Source organism: Apis florea, unplaced genomic scaffold, assembly GCF_048593485.1.
Source record: "Apis florea isolate Af1SG1 unplaced genomic scaffold, ASM4859348v1 contig_2492_pilon, whole genome shotgun sequence".
Classification (NCBI taxonomy): Eukaryota; Metazoa; Arthropoda; class Insecta; order Hymenoptera; family Apidae; genus Apis; species Apis florea.
The window spans coordinates 4,393,956-4,410,615 of NW_028256593.1; the positions used below are offsets into that span (position 1 = coordinate 4,393,956).

The 16,660-nt window shown below is 35.2% G+C and overlaps 1 protein-coding gene across 5 annotated transcripts in view; it reads right to left on the bottom strand.

Moving 5' to 3' along the window:
* dnc (phosphodiesterase dunce) overlaps positions 1–16,660 on the bottom strand; it is a 146,857-nt gene that overhangs the window by 3,588 nt on the left and 126,609 nt on the right. For all 5 annotated transcript variants that reach the window (XM_086906259.1, XM_086906257.1, XM_086906256.1 and 2 more), the window contains 5 exons: positions 6,989–7,082; positions 5,234–5,463; positions 1,184–1,447; positions 837–936; positions 45–706 (listed from right to left, as the gene is read on the bottom strand). In XM_086906259.1, coding sequence (XP_086762385.1) covers positions 45–706; positions 837–936; positions 1,184–1,447; positions 5,234–5,463; positions 6,989–7,082 — 1,350 coding nt within the window. The remainder of the gene's footprint in view (positions 1–44; positions 707–836; positions 937–1,183; positions 1,448–5,233; positions 5,464–6,988; positions 7,083–16,660) is intronic.

Here is a 16,660-nt window from a genome sequence, read left to right on the forward strand (position 1 = left end):
GAGGGAGGGGGGGGGGAGGGGAGAATTCGCAAAATAATTCTTACCTGGAAGTGTATTCTATCAGATTGCTGCTCGTTCCCTTGCTGCTGTTGCTGTTGATCATCAGACGGTGGCGACGGAGGAATCATAGATTGATACCAGTCTCGATTCTCCTCTAACGTATCTAGGATATCCTGAGCGTCTGGGTGTACCAGGTCAGCCCAGGTTTCCCAGAGAGGATGTACGATATAATCTATGAAGCCGACCTGCGACTTCTCGATAGTGGCGCTGTGCCTGTCACACATGGGGCTTATATCCATGTTCTGCTCCCGTTCCCGATCTCCTTGAAGGAAGAATTCCTCCATCAACAGACCCACCCATCGTCGATAGAGTGGCAAAGGTTTCGTAGGATTGGACAGGTCGGCGCAGTGCACCAGGTTCTCCAGGACCTGAATTCGGTCGGTGTAATTGTCTAACAAAAGCACGCCAGAACCAGCCACCTTCTTCGTTTCCACCATAGTCTTGAGGTCGGCCAACAGAGACATGTGCTTAGACATATCTGTAGATAGGACCATGTCGATGACCATCTTCCTAAGTGTCTGGCGTTGCTTCTTCGTCATGTTGACGAAAATGTCGCAGCCTTCATTCTGAAGTAACTTAAACGCCACTGCCAGGTGGTGGTTCTCCAGAACAGACTCGTCATTGTACATTAGGGCGAGCTCGGAGCCTAGAAGGAGTCAGAAATCATTAAAATCATTTTTTTTTTTTTCGACTCTTATTTGTCAATCTGTCGTCAACGAGTCGCATCGAATAATTATTACGAATTATCTACGAGGTGTCGCGAAAGAAATACTCACTCGAATTTATAAGGAACTGGTTGGTGAGTCCGGGATGGTCCACGTCGTGAATGGTGGCTGCAAACAGAGCGGCTGTGATTTCCAACGGCGTGAACACAGACTGCAACCACAGAAACGTTTCAATTAATCCACCAGTCGACATTGATCGAACATCAATCCAAGAATTTCAGAAGTTATTAATTAATATGAAACTTGGACGAGCCGAGGCATTAATAGATCAACTAAATACACCATTTACTCTCTCAGCATCGAAATGATCTTTGATTAGAATTTTTTTCTGATACAGGAGAGTTGTAAGTGCATCTTTATTTATGGATACTTTATCAACGATAAATGATGATATTAACCTCGAGCGCGGGTGTGTTGAGCAGAGTGTGGGTAGATTGGGTCACATCGGCGGCATGCAGGCTATTGTGGAAGGGATTGTCTTTGACGTAGTGATCCTCGAGGGTCATCATGAAGGTCACAAAGGTCTTGGGTGGTATGGCCAGCGATTTGAGCAAATCCCGGGTCTGGAAGGCTGTGTAGGCGACGCAGGTCAGCGGTCTGTTGTTGCTTAATTCGCCTATCCTGAAGATATCGATGCCCCATTTGTCGATGTCTGAGAGAAGCTATAAATATCACAAATTAAGGTCAGTTCGTAGTGATTAATTTTTTTTCTTCTTCTCTTTTTGTATACAATCATCGTGGAACGGACGGTATAAAAAAGATTTCTGTATAAAATGAGATTTCTAATCTAATCTAATCTCTTTTTTTTTTTTAATCTTTTAATTCTATTATTATTTAATCTTAATCTCTGATTTATTAAAAATATTTATTTGTGTGATTTGTTATCTCGCACACACGCACACACACGAACATTCCGATTTGTTCAGTTGATATCGAAAACAAATTATCTTCTAGAGAAATGTAAATTGTCTGTTCATTTTCTCGAACAATTGATCCCTCAGGCAACACTTTTTCGAAGATTAAATTGAAAAAATCAATTAGCACTGACTCGCGGTTTTTGGAGTTTACGTTAATATCATTTAACGTTCCAATTCGTGTCCGATCTCAAATATTACCACGATAATAAAGTGTATAATTACTACCGACTTACCTAACTTTGTAATTTGCATCAACGATGAGCGTCAAAATAAATTTCTCCCCCCCCCCCCCCCCCCTCTTCCAAAACATTCCAAATTTCGAGTTGTTTATTACAATTACAAAGTAAAATATCAAGAAATTTATCAAGATCCGGTGGAATCAAGCAATCAGGATTAATTTAAACATTCGACCCCCGTTTAGCTAAAACAAACAAACCATTGGCCACTGTGTCGCGGGCTAAATAAGGAGTTGGCAGCCGATTTAGCGATTCCGAATCAGTACGCGTGGGCTCGGGGACGATTCTAAGACCTTCGAGAGGCGTGTTCCACCTTAGGCGCGTTTAACTTGCCGGCTGCATCGGACGAGGAAGCGCCTTTATTAGCATACAAAAGCGGTATAGACGCTGATCATGTGAAAGTTATATTTATTCTCTGTACGAGGAAACGGGGAATTTGAATCGATTATGCGCGATGACACACGAAATTCTATTGTAAAAATAAATTTGCGATTGAAATTTGACCGTTTGATTTTGACGCGAGCGTGGAACAGTTAGGGGAAATCGATTGAACAATCGATCGAATCCACGGATAAAAGAATAAAATGTTTAATGCATAAGTGGATGTGAAACCATGACCGATAGAGTTAATTATTTAAATTCGAACGATTCTTTCATCCGTTTAAAGATTAAAAATAGAAGGCGTTTAAAATTACGTAGCAACGAATACAATGATATTGTTGATACTTCGGAATTAGAAATTTCGTTTAGAAAGAATACAGAAAAGTGAATTCCGAATCGGTTTGAAAATAAGCTGGGGCCTGTAGGGTAAATAAATCGGGGTATTCGATGGCACGGTTTTACTTGGAATCGAAACTCTTAAAATCTGAAACAAGACGCAGATCGGACAGAACCCCTCAACGATTCTCGAAAAATTAAAATTGGAGGAGCGCGTAAAATTTTTTATCGAAAATTTTTAAACAGAAAATTTTTACGTCATCGGTAGGAACAATAAAATTCCTTCGAATTTCCATTCGAATCCATTTCCGATGATTCGATTTCTTTGCTACAACTATAATATCGAGGCGAAAAAAAAAAAAAAAAAAAAAATTATGGCAACGATAAGAAATTCTGGAATTGGGTTATCGGTTGGCTAAACCGACGTCCTCGTCCCGAATTTTTCGTCAACGTATGCGTATGAACACAGGTCGTAAACAGAAGGCGCTATTGGCCTTTCGAACGATCGATGTCTATTATCAGTTTCACGGTGGATCACGTACATTTAACGATGCCGGCGCAAATAGACTTTTCGCTCGAGCAGAAGAATGGGGGGGTATACACCGATTTTACGACTTTCCGCAAATTTTTATCTCTTTTCTTCAGCATCGCCGAGAATTCGCTACGATAAGAATAAAATTATGCATTAAAAGAATTTCAATCAAAATTTCAATTCGTCACTTGGAAAAGTTCCATCCATGTTTACCGTGGACATTTACCGATCTACGACCAATGTTTATCCTGATTTATAACGCAAATCGAGGCAGAAAATACGAGGAAGATTGAAAATTTTCCACGATAATAGAGTCTCGATAACGCGTTTTCGATTTTTTTTCTTCCACCCAACAACGTCTTTGCTCCGCTCTGGGCCTTTTGTTTGCCCTGTTAATTCGTAAATGAGACAAATGTATCGAACAAACGAGGACATTGTTCCCCAGCTGGGGAAACATTCCTAGATCTATCGCATGCAGAAACTTGTGTGCCGAGAGATAAGGATAAGAATTTGAGGAAAAGAAAAGGGATCAAGGATGATTTCACCGCGGAATATTTTGTCTCTCCATCGTGTGGAATATTTCCTTGCTCTCGTTCCATCATCTCTTCTAATTTATTGCCATTCATATCCCCGATTCCACAAATTTAATATCATCGAATCGTTAACCAATTTATTTAGATCTGCATCTGGGTTAACATCTCAAGGTCCCGCTATTTCGTCTTTGATCCAGAAAAAGAAAATGTGTCACAGTATATACGATCTCTAATATAACATCGTATAAACTTTCTCGTCTTTCAACTATATCAAAGATTATATATATATATATAAATATTTAGTTAAAATCAACAGGAAAGCAAAATTGGTACGTGGCAAAGGTCGATCCTCGTGTAAATCGTAATTCAATCAATCGAGGAGGAAGCGAAAGTTAATTTTTAAAATGACACGAGAGACGTGTGTGTTAATTTCCAACAATCGTTCTCCACGATGTCGATTAGATATATCTGATTTAATGAAATAAGAAATAAGGCTGGGGAAGGCGTTTAAGTAACCCCTTATGCGACTTCTTACTTATCGAACTTTGTTGGAACCGGTTGTGCAAGTGTTTCGAACGCTTGCTGGGAGACAACTGAATCCGTAATCGAGGCCTTCCGGATGAGTAGAAAGTGCGGAGTACCGTTAATTAATTTCGCTTTCGCGACACTGCCCCGCATTCTGGGAACCGTATTATGCAACGTGTGTGAATGATTCATTTCGGAGAAGTTCGTTTAATCAGTGTAGATTCTTAGCTTCGGATCGAGAGCAAGGCGAGATTCTTGGAATATTGTGAGAACACGTGTCGTTAATTAAAATTGCTAGAAGAGTAATTGCGATTCATCTGATTCGCCATTCGCTGCTCGATTTTTCTTGATCGCCATCTCTAATAGAACAGAAAACTGCTCGACACACGGTTAAATTTATAAACACGCGGCTAATTTTAATATTCAAATTGCGTGCGTGTGCGTGGAAATAATATCAAAATTACGGTATACTAAAGTATATATGGTACACCTAACTAATCTTTTTAATTTACTCATTTTGAAAAAAATATTTAAACGATGTTGATTCAATTATAAATAAAAGATATATAATCTATGATTTATCTCACAGATTTCAGAACATTGCCTCCCAAAAAAAAAAAAAAAATTCCTGGACGTTTTCTAATTAAATTTACTCGATCAATGATCGACTAATGGAACTGCGATGAATGAATGGTTCATCAGTTGAAGTTATTAATTAAACGTAAAGGAATTTTTATTGGAATAAAGTATCATTTGTTTCTAATGATGAACTTTCCTTAATTTAATATATAAGAATCAAATATTGTTAAATTCAGGATATTCCTACGATCAACATCATTATATAGTGCATGTAGCAGATGCTATAGTATAGTGAATTATTACTCCCTAATTTTTTAATACATCTTTCACGAAATTAAAAATTAATCAAAGTGAGACGCGTACTCAGACCTATCAGAACGATCTCGAAAGAAGTAAAACGAGGTCCTACCTTGCCGAGCTCCTCCTCGTGAGGTGTCTCCACACCGTGAAGCGGCACGCGTTCCCCGGTGAAGCTGTTCGTGTGCGTGAGGGGTCGCTTCACACCGCTTATATGGGACATCGCGGCCGGGCCTCTTTGGGCCCGGTCCTTCTTCTTTGCCGCCCTTGCATCCGTACTTCCGGCTGCTGCAACCGCATCCTCGATCCGCAGGGAGGGTAGGTCCAACTCTTGTTGCTTATCTGCGTGAATAAAAATAACAAATGATTTGTTGTTGAACGAATATTTCGTATAATTTGGTGTAGAAGATTTTCTTATTCCTTTGTAGTATTGTTTAATAATGCAATGGAGAATTAAAAAATTATTGTTTGTTAAGCATACTGAAAAAAAGTATTTAATGTGATACAGAGAATTATTAGTAATTATAATATTGTAGTAGTACAGTATAGTAGCAAAATGATCAATGGCAAGATAATTTGTTTTTTTTATTCCTTTATGATGTTGTATAATAATGTATAAGAATGGCAAAATGATTAGCGACAAGATAATTTATTTTTTTATTCCTTTATAGTATTTTATAATAATGCAATAGAGAATTAAAAAATTATTGTTTGTTAAGCATACTGAAAAAAGGTATTTAATGTGAATTATTACAGTATTGTAGTAGTGCGGTATAGTAGCAAAATGGTCAACGACAAGATAATTTGTTTTTTATTCCTTTATGACGTTGTATAATAATGTATAAGAATATTATTTAATAAAAAAGAATATTTAGTATAATGTAGTAATAAAGTATAGAGCATTATCGGTGATTACAGTATTTTAGTATAGTATATTAGAGTATATTATTTATCTGTTTTATTCCTTTATATAGTATTATATAGTATATACAGTGGAAGAATTAGAAAATTATTATGTAGCAAAATGGTCGAGGCTTAGTTACATCAAGATGATTCGTCTCTTTTCTCTTTTCTCGATTATGTTCAGTTACTTTCACAGTTATGTAATAATGAGAAACAGAATTTATATCCTCTTGAAGGGATTTTTTTTTTTTTTTGAAAGTTGTTCTTGTTTAATTGGCATTTAATCGGGAAATAATAATTTACGCATAGAATTGTTGAGACACACTGGTGAAAATAATATTGATCGCGGTTATCTAATATGACGAAACGAATAGAAAGTTAATGGTTAAATAATCATCTTTTCAAAATTTCAATCAATTATCCCAACGCGTGCGTAATTAATTAATCTTCAACTCCGTTTAATATTTTTAACGATCATCGAAGAAGTACGGAACCGTTATTTTTCAATTTTTCAATTTTTATTCATAATAAAATGCGAGAAGCAATCTTGATCTGCATCTTTGCAACAACAAAGGAGAGGCAGTGTGCGTAAATAAGAAGCCGATTCCTCGTTCAACGAGCAAAAAGTAGCGAGCGACAGACAAAGAGCATAGAATGGGATGAATGATCGTGGAACATGTGTATGCATTTACGGAGTTTCAAGGGCTTTTAATGCGTAAAAGAGTCTACGTTATTCTTATTGTCCCTGATAAATCAGCTCCCGGTGTTGACCTCGATAAAGTGGCAAATTATCTTTTTTTTTTTCTCTCTCCCTCTCCTTTCTTATTAGTTTTACGTCTCGTCTCGTATTTGGTTACACAAACGAGCAATTAAAAAATTCTTTCTTCCGATCGAAAGGAATAAAACTTATGGAACATATTGTACAATTGATACAGGAATTAGAAACAGATTTTGACAAACTTACCAAGGAAGGTACTGCATATGTATTCCGATATCTGGTTGCCGGATTTTGAGGATTCTGAGAAGTGGGACAGCTCTTTGTTCAGCATACGCTTGAACTGTAATCAATGAGAAAAAAAGAAAATTAGTCAAATTTCTAATTTCGATTAATTAAAATACGAAACAAAGAAATTGCAAATTTTTATTTTATTCGTTTTCCTTTCTTTCTTCGTCAATTACCTGTTAATCTCTAACCTAACCTAATCTCCAATTTCCATATCCATTCTATTCTAGGTAGAAGATAAATCTCAATCCCAAAAAGAACGATCGAGCAACGATCCAAGAATTCCAAGATCCTCCATGCGGATCCAACCGGTTATCTCGTAAAATTTATAATATTTGCTCGTCTCTTGTGCGCAATTTCGACGAAGATAGTTTGTTTAGACGTAGATCATCATCATCATCATCATCATCATCATCATCATCAGCTTCTCCTGACTGTCACCAGTGGCTTATCAACAGTTCATCTCAGCTTTGTCGCAGCCAATGAAAACGAATTCTACGTAGTTCGATGCAAACGAGGCGACGGTTGGAAAAGTGGACTGACCTGTTATCTCGATCGATACAAGTTCGAGATCTGTAACACCTGTGTTTACTCTTCCAGCCGTGTGATAACACGACTAATGAATGAGTTTCTTCATTTGTTACATATTGCGTTTGCAATTATTAAGCTGCAAGATTTTATAGAATGTTCCAAGATGGAAAATGGTTTTTCGAACATTCTTTTGAACGTTCTTTTTTTCTTACTTAACTGTTGCATCGGTCAGAAAGTTGTATACATGTTAAAAATAGGTCTCGAATCATATCACCAAATATAATGTCGTTCGTTTAAATATCGCCTATAACTGTAATAGATAGATTTCCGCGAATTTTTGTTATTTGTCGTTTGTCATTCGGATCATCGGTTCACGAACTGAGTCATCAGGCTCGACGATTTATGAATTTCGAATCGAGCAAACGATACTTTTTTCATCAGGAATTATAATTAGGTCATCGATAAATTATCGAACGTTCTTTCTCTGGCGTGTTGCAAAAAAAAAAAGAAAAAACACGTGCTCGTTAATACACCAGTTTTCGTTGAAAAGTTCTAATTAATCAACGTCGCCGTAATCATAAATAAATTAGACTTAAGAGCTGCACGAAAAAGACAAAAAGTAAAAAAAAAAAAAAAGTTGATAAAGCTTAGAAGCTTAATTTTATCAATAGACTCTTTTAATTACGAAGAGAGAGAGAGAAAGAGAGAGAGAAAGAGGAATAAACGAAGAAGAATAATATCACTTTTGCCGACGAAAACTTTTTATCGATTGAAAAAGGAGAGAAAGAAGGCGAATACGAGGGAAAAAAGAATCGTAATCGAACGATATAATCGTATAAATAACGTGCTCGTTACGTAACACGCAAGTATATAGAGAATAATTATAAAAACATTTTAATTAAATCGTCATCGATCGAATCGATCGATAAGATCGATCGATTATCGTCATCGGGATTAATCCCGCGTGTAATTTGTCGGTCGGCCCGCATTAAGCCCTGTGATTGCCCGATAAAGTGTGTAATCGAGTTCATCGATTCGCTACGTCACCGACTACGCACGTTTCTCGACGGAGTTTCGGAATTGATAATTCAATTTTTCCCCGATGATCTTTTTTTTTTTTTTTTTTTTTAAAAACGATCGATGCCACGTCTCCCTTTCGATGTTATGCAACGTTAAGATAGGTCAAGGATGAATTTTGCACGGAACGATCGGCGAAGAAAATTGGATTGGACGAGTTATAGAGATTTATACGAGATTTATAGCCCGTTTTGGGTGTGAGAATAATCGATGCCTCTTAATAATTCAATTTTTTCTCTTCCTCCACAAATAATATACATCTTGGGGTTAATAATAATTCAGCTTGTAGACCAATGTAAATAATCGATCCAAGCAATGATTCCAAAATGATATAAATTTCAACACTGTAACGACAATCGTAACATAACGTAACGTGTCCCCTTTGGCTGAATATTCATAAATCGTCGATTACCTCAAAAATTCATCAAAAATAAGAGATATAAATATTGTAAACGATAAGATGAACGTATAAAAATACAGGCAAGAAGTTATACAATGTGATGTAATTTTCTTATCAAAGTACGTAGTAATGATCGAAGCAATCTAGATCTATTATCTAGGATAAAACGTTATGATAAACCAGTGGATACTGATCATCTTCAATTATTATTATCATCATCGAATGACTAAGTGTTTTAACTATCGTTGTAAGCATGTTCTTTAAATTTCCTTTGGAAATTATTTACTCCAATTGGACAATTTCTTATCTTTCTCTGGAAAGGAAGCTACTTTCTCGTATCTTTTCGGAAAATTTCGGTGATCGGAAAATTTTACGACCGAAGCGCTTGATCCATCGTCGAAACGTGATGTACATGGAATACAATGCGATGTACGTTTGAGTTACAATTGAAATTTACTGTAAAACGAATCGAATGAAAATTATAATCTCTTCGTGCAAATTGTACAATTTAATCCATCTTTTTGCTTTCGATGATTATTGTGAACGAATAAATCGTGGAAACAATGGATAATTAATTGTCGAATTCCAATAAAATTTTTTATTGTCAGCAGTTATAATAAACGATTTTGTTAATGAAAGCGGAGAGAAATTTTAAAAAGTCCACAACGTTTCGATCTATTTATAAAAATTGATAAACCGATATCGAGACTTAACGTTAATATAATCAAGAAAATATAAACGTTCTAAGAATAGAATAAATTGTTGATAATCAAGTGAGATTTATGCATTGAAAATAGAAGTAAATAAGTTTACGATATATTAATAATATAGAGATATAGATTAGGAAATAGATATTGATTCAAATTTTTAATTTCTATTATCTAATCCTTATTATTTTCTTTGATAATTAATCAACTTTAATTGTCGACAGAAAAGAAATCTCATTGAAAGTAGATATTTTTATAAATATCGATGAGTTAAGAAAATAATAATAATAATATTTCATTTAAGATCCTCTTAAGACGTTATCTGTACACAATACACAAAAAAATGTATAAATAAACATGAACTCGTTATACTTTTATTCTTAATTATCATAATTATCAATTAATTCCTCGATAAAGCAGCCTAACAACAGAAGTCATGTGACGAGAAATATTATTTATTTAACTTTTAACTTTTCATTTAACTTTTATTCGATATTAATTGTTAATTAAATATTACGTGACTCATACGAGACTTTTCTCGTAAACATTCTAAATCACACGTCGATTGATAACGCTTATCACCAACTTTTTTCAAAAGTTTTTTCTATACTTTCTTCAGATATTGTCAGAAGCAATTTGAAAAGTTTTCTTCGTTAAAAAAGAACTCCTTACTTCGTCGTTCTTCTTTCAATATAGTTTTAGGTGGAACAACCCTTCGCAAAGTTTAAAGAGAGAAAAGTATTCGTTTCAACCTAACCTAACCCAAAATCTCTTCACAATTCCTCCAAGATCCAAGCTGAAACAAAATTCTATTCAAATTCTCAATTTCCAGTTTAAACCAATCCAAAAAATTTCCTTCAAAACATTCAACAAGAAACCTCGTGACCTAACCCAACCCAAAATTTGTTCACAACTCCCAGCTCAAATTCCTCCAAGATCCAAGTTGAAACAGAATTCTATCCCCAATTTCTCAATTTCCAGTTTAAACCAATCCAAAAAATTTCCTTCAAAACATTCAACAAGAAACCTCATGACCTAACCCAACCCAAAATTTGTTCACAACTCCCAGCTCAAATTCCTCCAAGATCCAAGTTGAAACAGAATTCTATCCAAATTCTCAATTTCCAGTTTAAACCAATCCAAAAAATTTCCTTCAAAACATTCAACAAGAAACCTCATGACCTAACCCAACCCAAAATTTGTTCACAACTCCCAGCTCAAATTCCTCCAGGATCCAAGTTGAAACAGAATTCTATCCCCAAATTCTCAATTTAAAAAATTCCAAACTCCAAAACATTCGAAACATAATTCCAGTTCAACAAGAATCCTATCCATCATATCACCTATTCATATATACACATACACTTTTACTCAGAATCCGAGAATCTGATCTCTCGAATCAGATGTCGAGTGCTCGTTCCTCCACGTGGCCGCCGCCGTTCCCTAGAAAATTTCTACGCCGCGAATTACGCGGTAAAACGTTCGATTAACGCGCACGACGACAAGATAGTCTAATCCATCGCGATATGTTATTGTAAACAAAGCAGATAAAGCATCGATGGTATCTGGATACATCTGGAAAACAAGATTCAACCGCGTATATAAGCGCATATGCATAGCCTGAATCGATCGTTTCCACGAGAGGAGGGGAGGGGGAAAAGTAATTTTCGACCGACGATCGAGAGATTGAATCGATTTCGAAGGGAGGAGAAAGATGATCGATACTTTAATACCGATTATTCGATAACGCGTGCGGTTGGTTGCCTCATCGTGTCTCCCCGAACCAGTTCCCTTCGTTTTTCTTCTTCTTCTTCTTCTTCTCTTATTTATCGTACGCAAATGTGTGACGTCAAGGGGAGGAGGGCACGATCATCGTTATTCATCGTTATTCCTTCTTCTGGGATCGAGAGGAAAGGGAGAATTTTATTCGTTTCAAGACTTTGTTTCGCTTTGTCTCTTTGGAATTTTCATTGTTCATTATTCGCGCAACATAGTTTCCCAGAGATATAATTTATATTTCGAAAGGGATATATTTCTGTCGGGACTGTAGACAGACATTCCATTGTTTCGTTCTTAAGGCATTAATTATCCGCGCGTGCAACAGAAAATATTCATTCTTGCGATTCCTAAGTGCATGAAAGTAATTGTTGTTTCTATATATATATATATGTATGTATGTATTCTCTGGATTTCCATGGTTAATCAAGTAAAAGTATTTAACACTCAACAAATCAAGGAAATTCTTTTTATCGTATAAAAGAATACCATGGAAAATCTTGTGATTTTTGCTTAAGAGAATAAATTAAAATGTAAATATTGCTTTCGTTAAAGTGTTTTTCTCATTGTTTGCAAGCAAGATCGAGGATCTTCTTTTTTAATTAATTGAGAAGAAATTAAGATGTAACGCACATGTCCCGAATAAACTTTAACGAAGCTCAAAGAGATTATTTATTCGTGAAGGGACAGGGCGGTCGATAGATCGATTTTTTAAACAGCCACCTTGCCCCGGTTCCGCCGACATTGAAGGTCCTTGAGCCCAGTCAAGATATCGATCGGCGAAATGAGACGTTAATCCCCTCTTATTGACACGACATATGGCGTGAGAATCGAGATTTTTGAAGATTTATAAATTGCCGGCAATCGTTCTTGTTTTATTTTATCAAAGGATATCGATTTCATTGAATGCAATCGATTTTAGCATCGTGGAAAATTTTTTGAGATTAATATTGGAATATTCTTATCGTAGAAAGAAAGAAAGAAAAAAAAAAAGGATCAAAAATTCAATTATTTGATTCGATTATTTGTAATTTTAATTAAGAATAATTTTTGCAGTTTCAAAAATTGAGAAGAAAAAGTCGAATTTTTTTATCGATAAATTCATCTTTTTGCCAAATAATCCAAAAGTTCTTTTTGAAATTGTCACGAAATTCTCGAGATCGAAAATTTTCCGAAGATAAATTTTTATTTTATCAATGTATGCATCAAGATGAATCTTGACAATTATCGTCAAATCTTGAATCGAAAATATTTTTTAAAAATAAATTTTTATTTTATTTATGTGCAAATTGCATAATTGCAAAGTAAATAATTTATCATTATTCAGAAAATGATGGTACCGAATTCGACAAATAATTGTCGTAGATAAGTTTTTAAATTACAGTATTTAATCATAATTTCATCATAGAACACTCATCGCATTAAAAAACGTATCTTTGATCTTATCAAACAATTATTCGTCGTCGGAAATTATTTTACAATAAGAAATTTGATACAACGAATCTTCTTTCTCGTATATTAAAAAATTATTCAAAAATATTCAAGAAAGTAATTATTATATAAATACTTAATGTCAAGGACTGATTAAACCAATTAGCTCATCGTAAAATTCTTAAGAATATTGAAAAAAACTAAATTAAATTACTGAAAGTTCGTTTCAGATTACCTAGAACTTTCTTCGCATCATATTTTTTACGATAAAATGTCTGAATATCAACGAATATACTTTATTATTACAATCTTCTAAAAAAAAATCTTCAAACCAATCTCCATAGAATTTCGAAAATTCAAACCATCAAACCTTTCGTGTTAAAATTGTACGGTTATGTAAAAGGCTGAATCCCAACAAATCACATCTAAATTCTTCCAATCCTATCTATCTCTCTATCTATCTATCTATCTATCTAAGTCTCATCTCGAGATCGGATCAAATCATTCTCTCCAAATTAATCCCTCGAATAATTTTGTAATTCGAGGAACGTCAAACGTTCGAAATTGTCCCCGAAACGTCCGATTACCTGAACAGCGACGATGCTGGCCATGGCCGTGAGATCCGCCAGGGTCCTCAAATAATTGAAGTACCTCGTGTACTCGTCCAGGTTTCCGGTTGCAAATTCAGCGCCCGCCTGCTGTACCATCTTTCCTCTTCTCTCTTTCTCTCTCTCTCTCTTTCTCTGGTAACAAGTATCCACACGGCACTCTCCTCACCGGTATCCTCGACACAACTTCTGTCAACTTCCCTAACCGGGGAACAAAACCTCTTCAACTAAGAAGAAAGGAAAACCTAAGATCCTCTCACTTTCACCTCTCTTCCCCCCAACCAGTCCCTTCCCACCAACAACACTTTCTAAGACGACACCAACGGCGAGTGGTCAACGTCTTTCGTCGCCAACCACCACCACCACCACCACCACCACCTTTTGTCCTTTGCTTTCAAAATGTTCAGGACGGAAAAAATGTTATTCCCCGAAAATTTTCATCGAGCTCTCCGACGTATGGAATGGATTCGCTTCGTAACGTAAAGGATGCACACGTGTGTCAAAGTGCGCACGAGTCGTAACGGTTTGTGCCTCTGAGCACGTCCGCTCTACGCGCTGACGTCGCTCGACTGCTAAGCGTGGTCTACGTGCCTGCTTCGGGGCCGCCAGCCTTTTTATCTGGGCCAAACTTCTGTGTTTGTTGGCCGCCATGGTGGGGGAACGGTGTGGTGAGAATCTATCTTTCTCTCTCTCTCTCTCTCTCTGGCCAGCCGGAAATCGCGAATAATGACGAGAATTCGACGAGGAGGAACGAGTTGGGATTGCAGTTGGGACGGAGTTTAACCCTTCGAACCCGAACCTCGATCGCCGTATTTATTGGTAGCACGCGACAGTTCAGTTGGACGACAAATCATCTCGTTGGGATTAAATGTCGATTCATTTTTCTTTTTCTCTCTCTCTCTCTGTCTTTGTCTCTCTTTCAATTCGAAGCTTTGTCACGGTTCTATATTCGTGTTATGTAGTGTTATGTGTCATTGAGGGATGTTGCGACTATAATTAGGTTCTAGGGATTGGGTAAGTGAATTCGGTCTTGTGGATCAAGCGTTACTCAATACTTTTGGTCATGTAATTCAAGATATATATATATGTTTTTAATGTGATCCAAATGGAAATTGTTTATTTGTTTATTTTTACTGTTGTAATGGGATTTGTTGAAACATTTAATGCGATTAGGTTGGGTTGGATAGGGTGAATAGAAATAAAAAAGAAAAGTTTGGAAAATGGAAAATGGATGGTGACAGAGAAACGAACTGAAAATATTTTTAAGTTTGAATTATTATGCACGATGATTTCTCTGGAAAGAAGAATTCTTTGGAATTTATCGAAACATCTTGTTAATCATTAACATTTAAATGTTTTAGTTGTAAATTATCTGCTTCGTGTGATCACAATATTTATGAGAGAATTGAGACAAGTTCTATGACGTTACTTTTTATTGTAAATTCATGAATCACACAGAGGATGTGAGAATAATAAATCGGATGATTTTTAACGAATACATAATTATGATGCATTCGGGTCAAATGCAAAGAGTACAGCATTTGAATGAAAAATTAAACGGTTAATGTAATCAATGATTAATGAAATATGACTCATATGAAAGCATCGAATAATGAATAATTGATTTACAAGATCGGTGAAGTGATACGTAAAAAGATAATTAGCATATGAATCAATTTATCGAATTGATAATATTTGGAAATATATTATTGGAAAAAAAAAAGAAATTAAACGCGCTTATCATTCTCCAATTTTCTCTTTAACAAAAATTATCGATAGTAAGTGTTCTTGCAATGTTTATTTCAAAATTGTAACGTTTTATTATCACATCAATGTTGCACAACAATGAAATATCGATCCATTCAGTTACGTCCATGACTTAGACTTTTATGACTCTGAAAAGAGGAATCGGGATTTTGAAGAAACTTTAAATAAGAAATTTCAAAATATTTCTATTATTATTAATTATAATTATCGTTCACCAATTATTAAAATTTTATGAGATTTGAAAAAATTTTTCATCATTTCCCCTAAAGAAGTCTTACCAAGAAGCAGTCGATTTCCAATGACGACATCTACAACGTTTAATATTAGTCATAGCAAGAACGGATAATAATAGTGAAGAGAAAATATTTCTTGGATACTATATTTTCGGATATTGTTCTTAGCGTGAAAGATTCATCTGCATCCTTACAAACCCGTTGATTTGCATTATACTTGACCATTACGTTACGCGTTTTTTGGAAACGCAGATACCTCGAATGCATCCTCTCTGTCTGAGAATTCAATCATTGTCAAAACAATTTATTTTGAAAATATGCAACAAAACATTCCTTTGCTCTTCTATCGTACAAAAATAAAATTCTTTGAAATGAAAGAAAGAATTTTATCATCAAAGTATTCTATCGTTTACAAAAATAACTACGTACGTATACTTAAGTATACTTAATATATCATTCAGCCATTGTATCAAATACTTTTCTAATACTAACAGTGTTAGTGCAGTATTACTAATACTAATAATAGCACCATTATACCAGTATTATGTTACAATACTAAACTATACTATACTTTAGTAATACTTTAGTATACTGCAATATTGGATATATACATATATTTTTTTTATACATTACAATAAATTCATCATTGAAAAAAGTATTAAAAAAAAAAAAAAAAGTAATCCTATCAAAAAAGAGATCAAAGCCTCAACTTTCATATAAAACATGATCCTACTTCTTTATTCGTAATGAAATGTTCTTTCATGTTCTCCTACCATATGTATACATACATATATACAAGTTGGACCAGATGCATGAATAAAATATTCCGTATTGAAAATATTCGAAACACTTGTTTTTCATTTTCTTATTCAATAGTTTCGGAGTTATACATAGATTCCGTTTCTTCTTTCGTCGCGAAGAGTGGAAGAGTTAAAAAAAAAAAAAAAAAAAAAGAAAGAAAAAATACTCGAGAAATTTATATTTGAGTTCGAGGGAAACGATATCGTTTCCATAAACCGAATGGCCACTTTTCCTGGCCACTGATATCATCGGTCACGAATCTCGGCCTAGAACAAGTCATCGTCCAGGAACAAGTCAATTTC